The 23,115-nt window shown below is 28.5% G+C and overlaps 3 protein-coding genes across 3 annotated transcripts in view; all 3 read left to right on the top strand.

Annotated features, from left to right (window-relative positions):
- The first annotated feature begins 16,487 nt into the window (after positions 1-16,487).
- LOC123291640 (28S ribosomal protein S15, mitochondrial) lies at positions 16,488-17,420 on the top strand. The gene has a single exon (XM_044871993.1). It carries the CDS (start codon positions 16,575-16,577, stop codon positions 17,418-17,420), a length of 846 nt encoding a protein of 281 aa, XP_044727928.1. The 5' UTR covers positions 16,488-16,574.
- A 705-nt stretch (positions 17,421-18,125) lies between these two features.
- LOC123305446 (probable NADH dehydrogenase [ubiquinone] 1 alpha subcomplex subunit 12) lies at positions 18,126-18,796 on the top strand. The gene is made up of 3 exons (XM_044887160.1): positions 18,126-18,292; positions 18,362-18,560; positions 18,624-18,796. The coding sequence occupies exons 1-3, from the start codon at positions 18,198-18,200 to the stop codon at positions 18,759-18,761; spliced, it is 432 nt and encodes a 143-aa protein (XP_044743095.1). The 5' UTR covers positions 18,126-18,197; the 3' UTR covers positions 18,762-18,796.
- A 3,374-nt stretch (positions 18,797-22,170) lies between these two features.
- The window catches only part of LOC123304993 (gamma-aminobutyric acid type B receptor subunit 2), a 70,543-nt gene continuing 69,598 nt past the window's right edge, over positions 22,171-23,115 (top strand). Inside the window, exon 1 of the mRNA XM_044886572.1 lies at positions 22,171-22,255. The gene's annotated coding sequence lies outside the window, so the exon portion shown is untranslated. The remainder of the gene's footprint in view (positions 22,256-23,115) is intronic.

The following is a 23,115-nucleotide window of genomic DNA, read 5'->3' as shown; positions in this document are numbered from 1 at the left end:
CTGGTTCGAGTCCTGGTTCGAGTGTATTTGTTTCAATTTTTCTTTAAAAAACTTTTTTAGTTTTCGCTAAAAATTTTGGTTCCACAGAAAACGGTTTAAGAACAAATTGTCGAATTTGTTCGTTTTTAAATAATGTTGTGGAAAAGTTTCATACTTGTTTTTTGATAGACCGCGAATCTGTAATAAAAAAATATCACGTTCCATTAAAACGTAAACTATCCATCTGAATCCCTTCTTGGCAACCAAAACCAGAAATTGAAAATATTACCATTCGCCAGTACACACCAAGGTCTGCGCAAAAACTGTAGAAATAAGACGTTCAAATGAATGAAGTAAAACATTAAAATCGTAAACACATCTCTGTCGAACAGAAAAAAATAATAAGAAAGTAAATTCGAGCAAAATGTATTTTATGCAATTTTTTTTCACGTACCAATTTCTGGGATCCGTAAAAGTTCTCTACTAAAAAGTCGAAAATTTCGACCTTATGAAGTAAATTCCAAAAGTTCAAACTTCTCTATTTTCAGTTAGTGATTTTAGTCAAAATTTCGTTACATGCTTTGGGAAGTTGGTCAATAAATAAATAACACTTAAAAATATATATATTTATCCGGGCCAAATGCATAAATTTACAAAAATAAAAAATGCCAGGAAATTAATACCTATCGTTGTAAATAAAACTAAATAATTATTTTGTAATTATTATTATTATTTTACATTACAGTACAATTTTACTATGACATTACAAGGCTGCATTTAGCAATTTTCAAGGCATTAGGTATAATACATAGGATTTTAAAAATGATGAACAAGAAATTGATATTAATTTGTCTGATGACAAAAATTGTATCATTTCTGAACACTGTTGAAGCATTTTTACTTCACGTACAGGAAAGTGAAGTTGGATTTTGAAAATCTTTGTAAATATACAAAATGTGATCATCGGCTACGTAACTACCTACCTAGCATGTATTGCGCCGTTAATAATTCATCTTAAGAAATTTTGAGCTACACAAACTGGTCAAATAGTCAGTACTGCATATTTTGTAAAAATAGTTTAGGTTGTTAATGAAACACTTTTCTACACTGGGCCATTTAATGAAATTTTTTTTTAAATTTAAAGGCAAGTTCGAAAGTTCGTCTTAAAACTATTTATGGCTCTTTAAAGGATAATGAACCTTTTTAACAAAAAATAATACTTTTATTAGAGAAAATTACAATTATTTGAGATAAACTTTGAGTCCAAACAAGTCCTGATTGGACGAGGTGTTGTTCGTTATTTGATATTCAAACTAAATAACGGAACTCTTTAACTCTCTTTGAGTCGCCAACTCTCTGAGTCATTGTCTAGTATAAAAGTCGAAGGTTAACCAAATTATTTTATCATTTATCTTAAAATGCCCCCCGTCAATATTTCAGGAACTCTATGTATTTTTATTCAATAATATAAAAAAGACTATTTACAAGATTAGTACCTTGATCTCCTTGGCCGTGATAATATATTTATTACTACTTATAGTTTTATATATCAGATTTTGCAATTTTTCAGTTTCGATACGATTTTGGTGTACGATCTATTTTATAGTTCAATACGTAAGCCGGGATGCATAGAAAAAGTGGATAATCAGCACCGATTTTATTGAAACTTTTTGTAACGTGTTTATAGGACCCCATGAAACATTCAGCCAACTTAACCGACTCAGAAAAGGGCACAGGGCCTCAGTAGCTTATGTAGTTCAAGTTTTTTTGAAATTCTTATTTTGGTTTGAAATTTTCATCTAGTAGGTATTTTTTTGGTTCACTGAATACAAAACCGATGGCAGATTAAATAAATTATGACACATAATCCAAAAATCGTGCCATTTTTTACCCGAAATTGCACTTTTGGCACAAAAACGGAAAACTAAGTATTTGTCGTCCAAAGTGTTATCGAAGAGGTATTTTTGGTCGCTGATTACGAATCTAATGCCAGATTAACGAATTCTGTCCCGTATTCCGAAATTCGTGCCATTTTTGGCCAAGAATTTTACTTTTTGATACAAAAACGGAAACCCACGAAATTATGCCAGGTCATCGATTTTATATTAAAGCATCACAAAAAAATTTTCATAAATTTTTTAGTACCTGTCTTAACTGTGAATTGTGAACTTGTCCACTGTGAATTTAATGTGGGCTTTTGCTCAAACTAAAATATAATCAATCATCTATTTCTAAAATTTTTCTTAAAATGTTTAGATTATATTTGATATAATCTGTTAAAGATTGTAATGCAATTGATCAAATTGCTACATGAATAAATACTAAAAAACACGTTTTTAACCTTGCTGCTGTCAACTCATCTACAAGCAAACAACCTGTCATCCTTTACTATAAAGATTGGAGTGGTACCTACAACTTCCGGTAAATTCTACTTATACATATATACTTACATACAATTAATTTATTGTACGTCTTAAGAACAATAACAACAATTTATTATTTTCACTTTTTATAAAAATAAACCTTCAATAATTTTAATTATATTACAATAAACTATTATTAAAAAAAATTTTAATTAATTAATTAATTAATTAATTAGTTAAATTATTATAGTTTTTGTTATGATTAGGGTTCTGTAATGCGTTAATTTATGCATTTGTAACGATCTGGTTTTATAAATTTTGTACATAATATGTATTTCGATAAATTTTAAGTACTTTAAAAAATAATCTTTATATATAAAAATTACGTGTCACGTTGTTTGTCCGCTATGGACTCCTAAAATACTGAACCGATTTTAAATTTGATATATACAGCGTGTACAATTTGATTCAACTTGAAAGATAGGATAGCTTACATCTCAATTTATAGTCGCAATATTATTTTATTGCAACTTATATTTTATTGCAAATTATTTGTTTATTATCTGACAAACACAATTATCTGTTAGCTCCAAACGATTCTATCAGATGGCGAAATTTGTTGACTGGATTGAGTAAGTATTCAATAGATGGCACTATGCTAAAAATACAAACGTTTCATATAAGATAACCACCACGTGTTGCTGTGGCTAAGGTATAACCTAAATTTATTTAGTAATAAACGAAATACAGTAAAATTCAATTGTTCTTACTTTTTCAATTTTTGGTGTTAGCATAAGCGGTCACGTAATACGGTCTTCATGACCGATGTCCTACTACTACTACTACCTAATAAGAACCTTAGCCACAGCAACGCGTGGCCGGGTCTGCTGGTAAACTATAAAATAATAGCAGACGAACTTAACAGAGGCAATAGAGAAATTAATTAACTCTGATCTTAAAAATTACAGCTCGATGAAAGTATATTATAGGCATTATAAAATAAAATAGTTTTGGTCCAGCAACCTGAAAGACATATACTGAAAAATAATTGAACCTGGCGTAATTCTGCACATTTTCGTTTATTCGATTTTTCAGCATCAGAATTCGCTGAAATATGCTACTTTTTGTGACAAGTAAGTATTTTTTATCATTTTACTTTAAACTGATATGCACGAAGTCTCAAATTTGGCCTATTAAATATTGCATATTAAGAGAAATGGCATATTAAATATCGTATTTTTTTCTCGATAACTGAAGTCGAATCATGCAGGTCATAAAAATCAAATATTATTTGATTACAACTCAAAGGATTTTAAAGGTTGTGAACAGATATTCAAAATGAGCTTGAGTAGACGTCAATAATATGACAATTCAAAGACCTGCGACCAAAATAATAAAATTCCCCAAATAAAATGCGATTGAAATAAAAATATTGTATGAAACTACTTTCTTTTGGCACCGTATATAGCCGAATGTGGTAATAGATGAATATTCTTTATTTTCCTCTATCATCTGAGTACATCCTGAACGGATGTCAAACACGCATTGATAAATACACAAACTTGTTTATTATTTTATTTAAATTATTGATTGATGTTGACATTGATATAAATCATAAATCTCTCTTTTTTAGACTTCCATGTACACTGTAAGTAATATTCTGTTTTTAATAGCTTTTTGCAAATATTTAAAATATGGATAAGTACGATGGTAGATATTCAATTCATATTGAGCTGAAATGAGAGAGCTGTGTGCATTTTAACTTCAAACTAATGTTATTACAAAAAATTATTTACGTTTCAGAGTAAGTAGATGACGAATCCGTAAAAAAATTATGTTCGCAGTCGTTTGTTGTCTGTATGAAAAAATGTTATCAGACCTTTTCGATAAACTATAAGCAATGGATAGTTGAAAATTGGATCGGAACTTTGCGATTTTGATCTATAGCGCCTAATTTCATACCAACCCCATCTAATAATATTGAGGAAATGAAAAATGTGAATTTATATTTCTCAAAAAACATTAATCCTCTTTTTCATTCCATGTAGTTAAATCGGATTGATATGAAATTAGGCACAATAAAGCAATAACTAGCACTTCCTTACGAAAAAAGAATCTTCTTACGAAAAAAGATTCTCATATAATTTCTAAGAAAAGCTCTGAAAGCCTCAGACCGCTAAATTGCGTAATTTGGTTTTCAAAGAATTTATCCAAAAATATGAAAGATAAAAGGTTGCCAATCGGTATGTAGTTTTGAGTTGCTGAATCCAAAAAATTTCTCCAAAAACTCCGTTATTTTAGTTGAGTCCAAGGGGAATGTGTCTAGCTCGTACGAAGCGTAAAATTTACATCATATGAAAACCGCACATGTCAATATTTCTAGTGGAAATCAATTAGACAACTGTCAGATGATTTGTGGTCAATATGTTTCGTAATTCCACCGTAAGTAGACCTACGCAAGAATAACACTTTAAAACCGTGAAAAATTACGCCAGTTGTGGGATCTCACGCCTATGGATTAATTGGAAGTCGATATATGCCGCGATATTGCCAGCAAGCACCTGAACTAATCGATAAAAAAACTTCTGTGAAAAAGAAAGTTAATAATAAGGATCTTTTATAGATAATTTTATCTAATCATCCAACTTTATATATCATCAATAGTGTTTGTTTGCAAATAATGCAAATAATAACTTGGTTTGCAAAAAATGAGAGATGAAAACCCAAAACGATTGTACCTACAAACTTGATAAACTCATTTGTGATGTAAAATGATTGTATAGAGGTTTCAAAAATTTTAAACTCAATAAGTTTATCAAATTTATGACGGGAAATGTAATACATGTTTAAGTAATCTGACTTTCAACTATTTTTTATTATTAGTAATTAATTAATTAATTTCATGTAACGATTAAATTTCTATGGAATTCATTAAATTATTATTTAATAATAATTTTATTTAAAAAATTGAAATTACCTCCTCGATTGTTGATTTTTATGTATGTTCTTTTTCTACATACTTTAGTATACTAAAACTACTTTTCTATTGTAAATAGACTTAAATCATCTTAGTTGAAGATTAGTACTTATAATTTTTATAAAAAATGTTTTAGTAAAAACACAAGTGAAATTTACAAAATTTAAAAAATCCCCGACAAATGCGATTTAATCCTTGAAAACCGATTTTTGGAAACTTAGCTATAAAATGTTTTCAATCAAGGCGGTTCGACCGTTTAGTGGCTACGATGTCACTGAAAAACACGCGGACGCTCAGATTAACACTTTAAACTTATAACACTCTTTCTTAAATCATTATCAAAGTGATGGTCAAGGACATCAGATGAGATGAAAAGAATACTCAGAGAGCTATCATGTTTTTGAACAAATTTTTGGAAATATTTTAATTGAAATTATTGAGTTAAGTTTGTTCTTTTGAATTATTGTTTTGAATTACTTTATTATTTTACCATTTCACTTTTCAAAAATAATTGAGCCAGGTTTATTTGATCATTCATTTCCATTGTAATTTTTTGTATGTTAAAATTATACGTCATGCCTTTTCCAAACTGATTCGATTTTGAAGATCATCGTCGATTTTATTAGTTTTTTCCGGTACGTAACACTAATCTCGCACTTGAAATATAGAACACTCCGTTGAATTACCTTTCAAATGAAACCAAAAAAATTTAAAATCGGTTCATCGGCTTAGGCGCTACGATGCCACAGGCAGGCAAACACACAGACAAATACACATAGCGGTCAAACTTATAACACCCCTTTTTTTAATTCGGGGGTTAAAAAATAATACACTCTCAGTTTAACAAAATATCTTCGAGTTTATGAAAATGGAAAATTTTTTTTCTAAAATTTTAGATCATAGGTCAGTTTTGATTCAGCCAGACTTAAATTTTAACTGATTTGACATATTATATATTAATTTTATTAGTAATATCTTATTATAAAAATTATTTGCATCAATATGACCAAATATAATTTGATAATAATTGTTATTCAATAAAATTGATTAAAAATTAACCTTGCTAATTTAAATATTATTTAATATTCATATAAATGGCAATAAAGCAGCACAACGGCAAGTTTATGAAATATTTAAATATTTAACATTTAGCAATTAAATATATTTGATTTTTTGCGAATTTTATTTTATTATTTATGTTTATTGAATAAAAAATCTATTTTATATTTATAAATAAATTGATTTTTTTATAATTTATTAAATTACACGGTTAATTTTACAACATTCAATGCCATTTTAAGATAAAAATGTAAATATTTATTTTATTTTCGTACAGAGTGGTTTTACAAATTAAAACTACTACCGCTGAATACTAGGGGGTGCTAATAATGGGGGGTGTCGGTAATTTAAGTTTACCTTTTCTTATGCCAATCTACATATAAAAAGAGAAAAATTATGATAATCTACAAAAAATAACAAATTTAAATTAAAAAAATCAATTTTATACTACATAGTTTGAAACGATTTTTACATAATTTATTTAAATTTTTGTTCGACCCTTATCCCGATACAGTTCTAATTTCTAATCCCGAAACTAATATTTGACACTAATATTTACGCAGAAATCTTCAAATATACATTCAGAAACTCTCAAAATTACAAACAATAATTAATTGAAAACGTTTCTGTTCTTCAAATCGTAAAGACTGTTTGACTCTGAATGACGTCCCCTTGTGAAAAAGTTCGTTTCCACGCATGTAAAATGATATTGGAAAGCTCTTGTGAAGTCATTGGCACAATATTCGTTGCGTGCAGAATCAAATTTATCGCCGTTTCAAGGAAATATTTAATATGCTTCATAATTCCACAATCAATTAAATTAGAAAGATAAAAAATTATTATCCCTTCTCTTTAAGGACTGCTTATTAATGTATTATTTAAATTAAAAAAAAAAAGAATTATAATAATTTTTCTCAATGCTTGTAGGTATGTTTAGTAACACTGCATTTGAGCATATATCTTGCTTAATTACTAGGAAAGCCAGATCAAGGAAAGGCGTACTCCTTTACAAATCTAAAAGAATCGAGTTGCTACTTTCTTCTGAATGGTGGGAACGCTATTTACTAGGATAACCGCTTTATTCATCGAGCTCGACTCGGTGTCGTTCCACTAAATGGATCACGTCGTTTCGGTAACGGGGATGAAAGGTGTCGATTCAGCGGCGTGGCAACGTCGCCACATAGCCTTGAATAACAACAGACAAATACATGGCGTACGGAGTACTTTTCGAACTGACTTGGTGGTTCTGGATGAATCTAGCCAGGTAATAAGGATAATCGACATTTCATTCCATTTGAGGATGCTCCGGATGCTTTAGAGGTTGTTCGGCTGCAAAAGCTCTAAAATTAAATTATTCATAGCAAATAGATAAAATTCTTAATGAATACCAAAATATACTGTGAAAAATCGTGTCGCGTAGCTTAATTATTAAACGAGAAAAAAAAAATTTGTAATTGCAAAAATTTTAAATACTAAGAGTTTATACACAATCATTTTATCTTAATATTTATTGCCTATATTTTTTAATAAATGGGTAAGTGTGAAATAAGTAAATTTGGTGCCTCTGGCGGTAGCTCTGTGCTGCACCTAACTCATAATAGTCGATATAATGCAACATTTTTAAAACCATTCTGTATTTTGTATATGGATACAAATTTTATGATTGTTATTATATTAACAAAATAAACAAAAATTTTTTTCAATTAAATATAAATAAAATAATATGTAATTGTAATTTATAAAATTATATTTAAAACAGTTTTTAATACATATATTAACCAATAAAATCAATAATCACGATTTTATCGCGCTTTATATTAAAGATAATCGACCTCATTTTACTATATTTAATGTAATAACATTTACGTTAAATATAATTTTGAACCTGCATATACAAACAATATACCAATTTTTTGAGATTATTAAATTTTTGGATTGGAATTTAAGTCCCTTCAAAGAACCACAAACAACTATAGTACAATAGGACTTCACAAAACCATAAGTAAATTAAAAGACCTAATTAAATTCAGCAATTTTTGAGCATCGATAACACAGAAAATAGACATAGGTACAAATGTAATAAAATTTGGCATACAGAATCCAAACAAAAAAAAGCAAGATTTTGAATTTTTTCAAAAATAAGTTCCATCAAAGTTCATTCTATTAAAAATCTCCAAATATTAACGAAAAATTGAACGTTTTACCTCCATTTAGATCAATGCCGTCGCCAGTCAATGACCCAGAGGCAATTTCAAAGACACAAAAAATGAACTATACGAAAAAAATTGAGCACCCATTATGGGTAGTAATTACTATCTTTGGTGCTATTTCCAATGCGACAAGAAGTTAAACTACTTGGACTATTGGAAGTTTTGTTTCTCATATAAAAAGGGTTTCAGAGTTGCTATCTTCTATATTACATAGATGGGAAGTTAATTCATACTTTTTCGAGTCTCTGAGGGGGTCAGCTGCTGATTTATCTCCCCCTCCCCTTCCCTTTGGTTTAGATTGCTCATGTCCAAGTTTATTATATTATTTTGTTTATTAAGGTGCACTCAGCCTCTGAAACTGAGGAGCTGATAGATGAAATTATTCGCGGAAAGGTGGTAAAACACATATATGGTATCACAATGGGCTCTATAGCCTAAGTGTGTCCTTCTTGGACAGCCAATATAACTTAACCTAACATAACCTACATTGAAATCGACATCAGGACAAAGGCAAAGCATTTATTTGACAATATTTTTGAATTTTTATTTAACAACACTATTTGCTAGCAGCCTATCATTAGCTTTTGTTTTATGGACATTCGACAGATGTCAACAGTCCACTAAAATTTATAAAGTAACCAAAAATTGAGTATTAAACTGCCAAGTCATAAAATATTATTGTTATAATATTATTATTTACATAATTACTATAGTTTGACTTAAAAAGGAACACATATTTAAAATAAAATGAAGACATCTATTATATAAACGTCATGTGGTACACGATATAATATTTTATTCCGCCCCAACGTTCGCTGGATTCATATTTTTATTTAAAACAAAATAATGTTTACTTGTCATTTGGTTATTATTTAACAATCAAAAACCTTTTGTTTGTTTGTAAACTAATAAATAATAACATTTGGTACAAAATTTTATTATTTGTAAGTTTTATACCCTATACTTACGAAATTTACAGTTTGGCAAACATCTCGTTAGCTATTTAAATGGACGTTCTTATGTATAAGACAAAGAAATAGTGTGCGTGATGAGTGTGTGAAGAGTATTGTGTGTGATGAAACACTTTGACGAAGACGACTGACCGACCTAAATCGGCTGCCGACACGTATACACACAAACAACTAATAAAATATATGATTTCGCGCATATGACACACAATACATTGTCTGAAGACTCTTTCTTTGTCTTATACATAAGAACGGCCATAAAAACTCTTTTTACTTCATATATATTAAATAGCTAACGAGATGGTTGCCAAACTATATATCAAATTATATTAAGTTTAGTCCCAAGTTTGTAGCGCTTGAAAATATTGATGCTACAAACAAAACTTTGTAATAGGTGTTAATAAACCCATTGATTTAGTCCATTTCCGGTTTTCTGTCCGTCTGTGGACACAATAACTCAAAAATGAAAAGAGATTTTAAGCAAAAATTTTTATGGCGTGCTCAGGACTTAAAAAGTGATTTTGAGTTCGTAAATAAGCAAGTGTTCAACTGTCTCTTAATTGTTTTTTGGAAATCACTGAACAGATGAATCTGAAACCAAAACAAATCAATATTACGCATCAAAAAACTTTAGAAACAAAATATATTGAGTAAATCTATTGGCGAGGCTTTTGGTGCCCACCGAACCTCTGTCAGTACCTGGAATAAAACAACTAATTTAAATTTTCAAATTGTTCAAATTTAAAACGTTTCTAATTGTTTATTGTTTTTCTGTATCTTATACTTTTGAGTCTTTAGACATTATAAAGTCTAAGTAGCAGTTAACACCTGCCGATAGGGCAGACAATTCCAAATAGTATTTGCTAAGAAATAGTTTGAGAACAAACACTTTTATTTTAGACTTTGAACTGTATATAGGGGTGTTTTGGGTATTAATACCAAATTTTTTTCCATGTAAGTATATTTTATTAATATTGTAAGCGATATGCTGGCATCATGTTAATAATTTTTCTGGTATTTGTTATTACCAAACATAGATTAGTAACGATTTTTGTAAATTCACTTACGCGATACATGATTCGTACAAATTAAATAATTTTATTTTACATTTGTGACTGTTATAGCCTTAAGAAATTTAACGTTAGAGAAAACAATTTCACGAAATGTTTATTTTGTTATGGGTATTGAAATTTGTGATTTTGAAAAGAACTAGGCATGGAATCATAGTATTATCGTGAATTTCAGATTTTCAGCTATTTCGAGGAGGTCCCAGTTGCAACACAACTAAAACAATTAAGTAGAGCTAATTTGACACTTGATTCAAAGTGTAGCATTCATTATTATGTATATTAAGAGTTATAAAAAAATATGTTTATCAATTGGTTTTTCGCACATTGACCATGCTATTACATTTACATAGGAAGATTTCGTACTTAGATGGTCAGTGCATACAAAATTACTGTAAATTTATGTCAAGATTGTTAAAATCCACACACGAAAAACAAATAAAAAAGTTAATGAAATACTTTTTAATAAAATAATTAAATTATTTATTTATTCAAATTAATCAATTATAAGCACATTATCTATTAATTATGTCTTTGGTCTTTGTTCTCTAACAGATAAAATGATTTGATGTGAATCACTCACGATTGATTAGCCATTGACTAGAAAATTGTTCAATGTCATTCTTTTATGAATGCAACATCAACCACAGTTATTTCTATGTTGATTTATTTTGCATAATTGATAACATAAGATATCCTTTGTATCATGGTATATCCAAACTATATCAGCTGAACGGATACCGGCAAATACAACAGTAAATGTATGCGCGGCATTAATATAGATATACCTACATATATTCGCATCCGCGAATATTCGCATATTTTTTAACATCCGGATTCGCATTTGCATTAGCAAAAACGATACGAATGTAACAATGTACATATGCGAGTGCTTCATTTGTAAGCTAACATTCACATTCGTGAATTTTGGAAATAAATATTTGCATTTGCGTTCGCGAATACTTATACAAAATACAGCATTTGTCCCATCTCTATGGTATATAATCACTATAGTATGTAAAACAACTTTTAAGGATGCATGAGCATGACAACAATGCTTGATTTAAAGGCTAAAAATTTTTTTATAGGCAGATTTTAACTCAAAGAGTATGTGGTTTTAGCATAGGTATCCATGCAAATTTTTAAGAAAAAAGTCATTGAAAATCGACATAAAATATATTGGCTCTTATGGAGGAATCTCAAAAAACGACATATTTTGAAAGAAAAAAAAATAACATTTTAGTAGAAAATAACAATGGCATAGAAAATAATAAAATCAAGTGTCTCCGTCCATATAAGGGATGTAAGAGCAGGATAGATTTAGGGTTGAAATTATTTTTAAACTTTGATGATTAATTTTGTTATAACTTCATGAATGTAGACGAAAAATTAGAATAAAATTTAGTATAAACGAATGCTTCACGGTTAACTCCTAGCAATCGATTTTTTTTGAAAACTCAGATTCATATAGGGTATAGAGTTTCCTTTGCATACCGGTTGTATAAATCATATCTGTTTTTAATGTTACCTGCATTTTTTTACGAAATGTAACGAATAATATATGAACTATAACTATATATTTTTACGGTGGTGATAGGTATTTAGAAATGCATACCCCCCCCCTTCCTTTCATTATCCCTATCCCATTTTATGACATGTTATGTACAATATATTGTTAAAAAAGAATGAATATATTGAATTGAATTGAATTTGTTTCTCATTTTTTATGATATCTATGTGTATCGCATTTATTTTGTGAACATACTACAGGCACGCACTGTTTGACTGTTCGTAATATAATTAATTATATATGTGCATTTTGAGTAAGGATACGGAAAGTCCTATTGTATTTGGTAAAAATCGGGAAAAAGGGAAAGGGGGAAGGTTAGTTTACAGTAGTAGTTCATAGAAAATCTTTAAGAACAAAAAATGCTTATTTTACAGAGAGAGGAACAACTTTTGTTTGAAAGTTTTCTTTCATACAATCAACAATTCGATAAAAACATTCGACTGAAATATATTTTTTTCCTTTCGTATGCAGTATGTTGAACCTCATGTATTAAAATTAAGGTGAAGATAATATGCATTATTTGATGGCTAAGAATTACCACCATGGATGCGGCATTTCTCAGTCTTATGGTGATTAAAATAAATACGGTGTGGATCATAAAGTGCACAGGAAATAAATTGCTTCACACTAATTTAAAGCATTTCATTTTTCAATTTTTTTACAATAGTTTTTTAATATTAAATTTATCAAGCGGTTCGTATGTGTACGGTAAAGTAGAAGGTAGGATTGATTTTCGTTTCCTAAGTGATTTAGATTTACTTTGCAACATGGATGATCGCCTAAATACAATCCACCCTAAAGCAAAGCTTGGCACCGCCAGGAAACCAATATTCATTTATATATTATTCAATTAATACACTCAAATTAGCAATTTTTCTCACATATAATAAAATAAAACTATCACAATGCTATTGTGTTAAATTCTTTGATAATTTTTACGATAGGAGAGTTTGTATGTTGAGCTATTTTATTTTCATTACAAAATAAATCTATAATAATGGTTCTCATAATCACATATTATGCGAGTTTTAAGTTTCTCTAATTCACAATTTCTAAGTTATTTATGTTAATAATAATTTTGACCTCAGTGTCCATTACTATGTGTTTAGAGACACAGTTTGAAAAATTAATTAATTACACTCTAGTGTATGTACATTTATGTATTTATTATTATTATTATTTTTTTTTTTTTTGTAAATTCATTCACGACTAGAAACAACAAATAACAAACAATACTTACTTCTCTAAATTATGAAGGTTGAGTTTTATATAATTATTGTCTTTTATATCTCATTATTGTATTAATTAATTTATTGATGAAAAATTATTGTCATTAAAAATCATAAGTTTTTTTTTAATTTTATTGGCAAAAACGTGTAATTGTTTTTAATTTAACTTTCCTGTGTTACTTAAGAAAATGTAATTATTAGAGGATATTGATGTTGGTAATGCAGTATACGTATATTTTGATAATTAAAAGAAAAAGCTAAAAATAATGTATATATGCATTCCTAAAAATTATATGCCAATTTATTTCACTCAAATTTGCCACTAAAGTTTTTCTGAAGATTAACCCAGACAAGAAAAAAATAAACCCAGATAGGTAAGTAGAAAACAAATGTAACCAGCCCAAAATGTGGTCAGTTTTGCTGCGTCATTTCCACGTGTTCGAAAATCTAATTGTATTAATTTTTAAAATTAAAATTTGTATTCTAATATATGTTTACTATTTAAGTATCGGCGGTAAAGTTATCTACAATCATTTTACTTTTGTGTTGTTCAGAATATCGTCATTGAAGTTCTAACAGCACGTACGTCATTTGTTGGCGGTTTTGACTTTTTGATGCCATGCGCTACAGAATCGACAGACGCGCCGTTTCGTCCAATCAGAATCCAGGTAAAATCAATTATAGGTACACCTGTAAAATTGCAAAAAAGTAACAGCACGGAAGTGACCCATCTATACAAAATTAACCGGTTTTTTGTCTATCTTGAAAAGTTACTAAAAATGACTTACGTGCTGTTAGAACTTCAACGACGATATATGTCGCACCCATCGTTATCAATTCGAAATGTATTCAATTTACATCTCCCGTGTAATCGAACATCTTTCGTGTAATCGAACATTTCGTACGCACAACTTCTGTCGTTAAAGAGCTCATAAAGATATTTTTTACCTTATTTCTAATTATAAGCCGTGCAGGATTTGAAATGGAATGGCCTTTGACAGGTATGTGTGCAGGATTTTTTATACGTATTTTTTTTTTACAGTTCTATACAAAGTGTGCAGTTCTATTTCTGATTTGTGATGTTCTAAAAATTACTTTACGGGTCGACACACATTTCTATAATTTTTAATTCATTTATAGATTTCCCAACCCTTTCAATAAAAAAATTTTTTTGGCAATATGTAGTGGGTTAAAGACAACGCCTTGCCCCAGTAGGCACTGTCGGAACAACAGTTCTCAACTACCTGCAGGCCTGCAAAAGGTATATCTACTGTATATTCGATAATATGGTGGTCCTGTAATTATGTATTTGGAGAATACAGTACTATAAAATTAAATAGAATGAAATTATGATCGGAGCACTTACAACTTTTTCGATTCGACATAACTTAACTTTTCATTATTTTAAATATATAATGGTATGAGGACAATACCCTTGGGTAGTTTCATTTAAATCGAGTCTTTTTATTAGTTAATTTTTGAAAAATAGGTACGTAAAAAATATATATCAAATAATCTGAAATTTTAATTTAAATTTGTGTCGCTATTTGCCTATATTATTTGTGAAAAGCAGTTTATGAGATATAAGTTGTGAAATGTCAAATTATCGAGAGGTCGAGAGTTGTAATTAATAGACACATGATAGCTTAAATTACAAGACTAAAGTCTCTTCATGACATACCTTTTAGCTTAAACCTATGTTTAAAAGAAACTAAACAACGCAATTAAATACTTTTACAGATACTTATTTACATTTGATAAATAACTTATCATTATCATTATTCATAAAATAATATATGTAACGTATGTCATGAAGAGTGCTAGAAATTCACTCAAGCGAAAATGTTGATATTTATTTGAACATAATATGACGACTTTACTACAAGTTATACATACATAAGTATAAGATTATTATACATATTTTAATTAAGAAATAATAATATACCTATAATCACATGTTAACAACAATTTTTTATTTACATATTCGAATCAAGCTTATAATAATAATTGTAATAAGAAATAAAATATGTGGTTATTAAATATACATTACATTTTGTACTAAATGTTTAAATTACATCATTAACAGATATTTTAAATAGCGTATGCATATTTTTTAGGTTAGAAGGTTTTTCGATTTCTATTAAAGGTATTACCTTTAATTTATAGCTTCTGCCTTCTAAGCTGTTTCAAGATCATCATTTGCCAGAAAATTTATGCATAAGAAATCTACCCTCATTTGCAAAACTTAAGTTTGCTAACAGTCATTTATAAACCACTTAACATAACTTATCAGAAAAACAGAATCAAAAGATTTGGACTCCCACGGGCAAAATATATTAGATGATCGCAACTGACTAAAAAATAAAACCGTTATATATAAACTTATGCGTTGAAAATTTACCATCATTTACAAAAATAAGTTTGCTAAAAGTACAGATACAAATTGGACCAAGGATTTGATATACCACAAACAAAATATTCACATTTAAATAAAACAGAATAAGTTTACTCAATCATATTAAAGTTTGTTTCGCTAAATGATTGTTTTTTACATTAGGAATCTATTTTTTTTATTTTGGTAATATAACTCTATCGAATAGGTACATATATAAAGTGTGTCTATAGGTATGTTTTATCTAACATTTGAGTCTACCGTTTAATTTTATTTATCCAAAAATCCACCATAATGTAAACGAGGCATAAAAATAAATATCGACAAATATGAGCCAAGCCATTTGTAACATCGCCACAGCAAATATTCAGTAAGAAGAACGCAAGTTATCGATTGTACATGTACAATATAATTCATATGGGCAATGAATTATCCGTAAACATTTTTTTTACGTATGCAGGACTTATTTTCTTTTGGTACACAAAATTTAGCGCACGCAGAATAAAAATAGAGTACTTATCTTATCCGGTATCAGATATGAATAAAACAGAATCATATTATGAATAATACATATGCAGTCCAATATATGTCTTGTATCTGTACATTCATATTGGATAGTCTCGTTTTTACTTCTTTTGTCTGTAAAACGTGTGGATTTGTGAATAATATCTACAGATGTCATTACCGTGTGCAACTTCATGGTGTGCAATGTAAATTGGTTAAATAACCTATACTAAACAGAAAATTAAATGGAAAAACGATGAATTTGAATATATTACGATTAACGTTGAATAATTTATTGAAACCAATTGTAAATACCAATATATTATCACGTAATTATGCTTTTAAAAGTGACTTAAAAATAAAATGGGTACGACCGGAGAAAATTCCTTGCATAAAACCAGAAAAAAGTGGAGATTTAAAACCACTAGCACCGATAGATTTACACCAATATTCATTGGAATATAAAGGATCAAAAGAATTGGAAAATGCTGATGAAATAGTTAAAAAATTATTCACACTTGAATATCAACCAAAATATAAAGCCACATTAGTTGCAATGCGTGAAATGGTTGAAAAAGTCCGAAGACATCCGCAAGATTGTGGTTCAATGGAAGTGAAAATTGCCAAAATGACTGTACTAATTCGTAATATGCAGAAAACAATGGAAGAATTTCCTAGAAATCGACGAATGAAAGTTCGTCTAAAGGAAATGATCGATCGTCGTAAAAAATTCTTAAAATATTTACGAACGTGGGATTACAAACGATTTGAATGGTTACTAGAAAAATTAGATTTGGTTTATAAACCACCACCGAATGAATTTCATTGGATTACCCGTAAAGAATCTTTGCAAAAGCTAACTGATAAATATTGCGAAGATTTGAAAAATGAGCGACTTGGAGCCTACCGTCGAGAACTTGAAGCGCAACAAGAAGATTTTTTAAAAGATAAAATACAAAAATTACAATTTATTCGAAACGAGCAATTAGATTGTGGAGTCCATATTACCATTGAACAGGCTGAAATAGATGCTACCAAGAAACAGTTAGAGGAATTACAAAAAACTAAGAAAATGGTGGAAGAGTTAGAAGCTAAAAAATAATTAGTGTTTTTAATGTTTTTGAGTTTAATAAATTTTTTTTGGAAAATGTGATTTGATTCTTTCATTTTAAACATACACCGTTTCTTCATATTTTGCAAATGATTGAAAATTCTAAATTTCTACAAAATAAAAGCAAGCTTTCTAAATAAGTTTTAAATGTGACAAAATTCAACGCATATATTTGATAAGACCATATTATTCGGATGAGGAATTTAAAATACACCCATTACTTCTGACCAAATTAAAAACCAGACTTTTCCCAATATTTATAATAGACTTTTCCCAATATTTATTTCTTAAAATGTTTACGACCCAGAAAGGCAGGAAAGTCTACCAATCTCCTTGAAATAATTTGGTACGGAATGAGTACAAAGTAAAATATCTTGAAGCCACAATCTTCTTTAAATATCTATGGCTCGTGAACTAATAAACAAAAATAAATATAGACAAACTTTTTACAGAAGATATTTTTTTCACTTCAATATAAATTATATCTTCAATGGACACACAGAAAAATTGAGGAGTCACTTGTAATTTCAACTGAAACTGTTCATTCTAATTGAATTCAAAAGAAAAGCTTAAAACTTAGCAACATTTCGTTACTAAAATTGAAAAAAAATTTATTCAATCGTTTAGTCAGTGCTGCCGATATCGTCAAAGATACAGCAGTCTATGCTCTATGCTGCCATCTACTACTGGTTAAATCAAATTATTCTAAAAGTTTATTTTTATAGAAAAAGGGTTATGAAATAGCAAAAAGTGTCAAAATAGAACAAAATGTCTGGATTACTGCCGTTTGATAAATTTCGGCATTTTTTTGGAGCTATTAAACAAGCTGGTGGATTTAGAGGTGCTTTATATAAATTATATAGGTAATAATCTTATTATAAAAATTATTATATAATACTTTAACCTAAACCTCGGTGATATTTTAACAACAGGCAAGATGATTTAAAAGCTGGTAATCTTGTTGGAAAAGATAAATATGGTAATCATTATTATGAGAATAACCACTTCTTCTATGGGCGTAATCGTTGGATTGAATATGCCGATCATTATAACTTAGATTACGATGCATCTCAAGTACCAGCTGAATGGTATGGTTGGCTTCATTATAAAACAGATTTACCACCCCATAAGGTAATTTAATAGAAAATACAATCTAAAACAAAAGTCTTTATGAAGTTCTTCTGTTTAATTTAGGATCCAACAAGACCAAAATATAAATGGATGTCTGATCACGTAGAAAATTTAACTGGACAACCAGGACAATATATACCATATTCTACTGTTCCTGAAAAAGTTCAAGCATGGGATCCAAACAATCCCAAAGGAAATTAGGAATTTGTTTCAAATTTGTAGAAATATATTAAAATTGTAAATTGTTTAATTTAATAAAAAAAAGTCTGTTTCATTTTATTAAAATTTGCTTTTTTTTATAACCTAGACCATATTATGTATTTAGTTCAACCGTTCGTATTTATCGAAAAAATCCAATTTTTACATTGTGTAATTGCAGTTTATCAAGGTGTCTTGAAAAATGCGTATTTTGTAATAATCTTGAAATCGTGAAAACTTTCCTGCGCTACACATACATATTTTTCAAATTAACGTTTACATACGAATATTTATTCTGGCATATGGTAATTATTTTAGGATTACTTCCTTTGTACCATTTGAATAGTTTATTTCTTTTAAATAGTGATTTTTTATTATTGATCATGGTTTATCGCTCGGAATCGGGGGTAAGTTAATTTTGCTATTTTCGTCTTAATTTATTTTTATCGAGTAGTATTTTAGAAAATTAAAATAAATACCACCAAAAGAATCGATTTTAGACTGTATTGCAACAATGAAAACATGAACAAATTCTGAGATTAAAAAAATTAAGATTTTTTCGTGGTTTTGTTATGCAGTATTCAAGCTAGGCAATTCATTTTACATTTACGTATATACCAATACTGACTATCTTGTGATACAGAATCTGTTAATTATTGTAAATAGTTTTGCAAGAAATATTCAAATAATGTACAGTTAAAGGTCTAAAATTTTATATTATTGTGTCCCCGATAATGGCTCGATTTATAATTTTCAAGATAGAAGTTTTCACAAAACATACAACTCCTTTTAAAATTATAACAAAAGCTTTACAATTTAGCTTAAATTTTTTTATTCGAAATTTGGATTTATTATAATATCATTAGGTATTATATAAAAGGAAGTGGAAGATATAATAATAATAATTGACTTCAGTCAATTGCCTAATGCCTACCTACCTGGATATATTATGCGGTAATACAATTCTAACCTAATTTTGCTATAACTTAAAAACAAAAAAAGCAAAGAAAATTTTAAGATACAAATGAAGGATTAAAATATACTCTATTTATTTCTTTTATATGCATGTTATATTATTTTGTGTGTCTCAACCAAAAGAAAGAATGACAAATTGCAGTCAAATCTAATCATTTATTTTTTTTATCCCTATAGAAGTTTATTTTAATATATCTTTAATAAGTATAAAGCTAGCGTGTATTTTTTGGACTTATTTGTAAGTCAACACTAAGGAAGGGTGATATATTTTGAAAGCTGTCCTTTTTAAGTTCTGTCCATTGAATATTTTTAATTACCTAGCTAGCTTAAAATTGATGAATATTTACTATTTTTATAAGATAATCGCTTCTCTTACACGCTCTTTGGTCCGACGCTGAACAGAGAGTCGTGTCCAAATCAGAGAATTTGATAATTTCAAAGTATCGAACTATAGACGTGCCACTTTGTTAACCCTTCAGAAAATTTCAAATAAACTGACCAATTTTTTTACCTTCGCCAAATTTTATGCTTACAGAAAAAAAATTTACTAGCAGCTGTAACAGTTTTTCTCATCACTTCAGTAAAGTCGGTAAACAAAACCGCACTGACAGTCTTCTCTCTCATTCATCATATCGCAAGTATGAAATTTCGTTCTTATCGCTTGCGCAATAGCGTAAGAGTTTCTCTCATCACAAGATTAATGATTGTGGTACGAATGACGGCCAGTCTGAAGGGATAAGTGTTGGATAAATATCGATAGTGACGATAGATTATCAAGTAAGAGGGCGGATTATTAAAACTAAATTTTACGATTTTTCTTTTAGTTTTCGAAATATTGATAGATACTGTTTGTTTTAACATACTTTTTTCGATTTCGAATAAGATTTTGAATTTTTTCAACTCTCAAACATGAAAACTATCAACAAATATTTAAAAAAAAAAAAAAAACGACAAAATATATTTAAAAAAATGAGATTTATGAAGAATTATAAAAACGGATTTATTACCAAATTTTATAATGAAGAAAATAGAGAAGATCATGCTGGGGGGAAGTTTTAGTTCATTTGCCACTGATATTTTTCAAAATTACCCGCTGGCGTAGAGTAAATATTTTTAATTAGTTCTGGCTTTTTTCTGCATTATTTATATTACATTTTTAGCGCCTGAAAGTTAAATCAGCATGACGTCATACAGTACAGTGAAATTGTATCCTCCAGTGGCGTCACGAATTTTGCAACATTAATAGCATTTAAAAATATTTAATGTACGAAAAATTATTACAGTGTATAACTGTATTATTTGTTTTATAATTTTCATTGTTGTAAAATTAATTTAATGATTATTAAATTTCTATTTAAAAAAATTTAAATTTATGAAAATTGAAAACAGAAAAAAAAATTGTAGAAAAATTAATTTTCATAATTTCATTAATAATTAATTAACTAACATAAAATAAATTCTTTTAGAGAGACAAAGAATTATATTCGTATGAGTGGTTAAGGAAAGATAACAATAGTTAGGTAGTTATTCAACATAAACGTTGCGTTTGGTTAAATATTACAAGGATATCGAAAAATCAATATACAAACCGGGTTTGAATCAACGAAAAATCACAATACTACAAAATTATTTTAGAAAAACCACTTTTAGAATAAATATTTTAAGAAATATTCCTTTAAAAATACAAAAAAATCCAATTTTCCATTGAATTTTGACGAAAATAAATTTTATAAAAAAAGTTTTCTCTTATCAACATCTTCAAAAGTGGTTATGATAGTAAATAAATAAAGGATGGAAAATGTAAACAATTTTCCTCTATTCGATTTTCCATCTCATTTTAACATATACCACCGTGTATAGTCGTATCGTATCGTATAATATATGTCTGGGGGTATTTTAGCTGTTACGTAGCCCAGATAAGGGTTGTTTGGCCTAGAGAAGAGCAGTTTTCTTCCCATTAAAGTAGTGGGTGATTGGTGATCACCGATTCTTCATATATATAAAGTATAATTACAATTTTTAGAGCTTTTGTGTTTTTCAGTCAAGTGGTTTTTTCTCAATTGTTTTTCACATAAATACATAAAGTTTTTTTCTTAAAGATAAAAAAAATTTTTTTTCTTAAATTTGTTTTTTGTAAACGACGTCAATTTCTTAGACTATAGTTTTTTGAATTAAAAATTAAGACTTAAAAATTAAACTGTTTTAATAAATAAATAATAATTAATTAAGATGTTTCGTAATTTAAAAAAAGTGTTTTAAAGATAATTTTTAAAATCAAAATCAAAAAAACTTGCTCTTGAATTTATTAAAAAAAAAATCGCAAAAAATGTACAACACGTTTATAATACAAATTTTTCAAAATATGTTTAAATGTCGCACAGTCTTAATAATTTTCATAATTGTTCATTGTATTAAAATACAAAAAACCATATCGCAAAAACCAAATATTGACAATCGAAGGCATGATGTATATATTGCGGGATTTTTCCCATTTGGTAAAGGTGTGGAAAATTCAGAAACAGGTAAATATTATTGAAAATTCATTAGATTTTATTATATAAATTTATTTTGAGAAAATATTGCAATTTGTCAAGGAAATTTTCGTGATTTAAAAAATTTGCGTGTGTATGTGTGTGTGTGTGTATAAACGTAAATTTCTAAAGCCCATTACGCATATTATTATAGGTACATAAGAGAATTTTCACAATACAGTAGTGCTATAAATTAGGAAGGCGGGTAAATTCTCATGACAGTCATGGTCACATAATAAATACAAGGTTTTTTCGTATACCAAATTATTTTCTGTTTCTATGCATACCTTCAATAAAACTACGAACTCAATAATTAAAAAAAAAAAAGTTTCACAAGCAAGTGATTTACTTCTCCGTTAATCAAAACGAATATTTTTTTTCCGTCCTATAATAGGAATATCATAGATGTTCATATTAGATTGCTAACAACAAGTGATGGTATGTTTTAATCTCAGAGGATTTCTTATTACGTCATTGTGAATTGTCTAGTGTGCTACAAAAATATGAGGTAAAGGACCGTACCAGTACCGTAATGGGTTGTGAAGTATTAAGACTATGTAGTAATTTTTTCCATTTTTATTCCAATCGCTTGATATTTATCTCGTTTTCAATGATTGTGAGACTGCATGTTGTAACCAAACCAGCAGCCGTATTAGGTCCAAGGCCCCGAGGGACAAATTGATAAAATTAAGTTTAATTATAAAGAAAATAGACGTTGAACTGTGATCCGAGTATTGCCCCAAAAGTGTTGAAATGATTGAAAAATGCGGATTTTTATAATTGATCTTCATTTTTCAAACCTTTCGATATCTATATGTGCTTGCAAGCTTCCTGTCTTTTTTTAACGTATT

The sequence above is a fragment of the Chrysoperla carnea genome, chromosome 1 (genome assembly GCF_905475395.1).
Source record: "Chrysoperla carnea chromosome 1, inChrCarn1.1, whole genome shotgun sequence".
NCBI lineage: Eukaryota > Metazoa > Arthropoda > Insecta > Neuroptera > Chrysopidae > Chrysoperla > Chrysoperla carnea.
The sequence above is the reverse complement of the archived record's forward strand: the minus strand, read 5'-3'. Positions and strand labels throughout refer to the sequence as shown.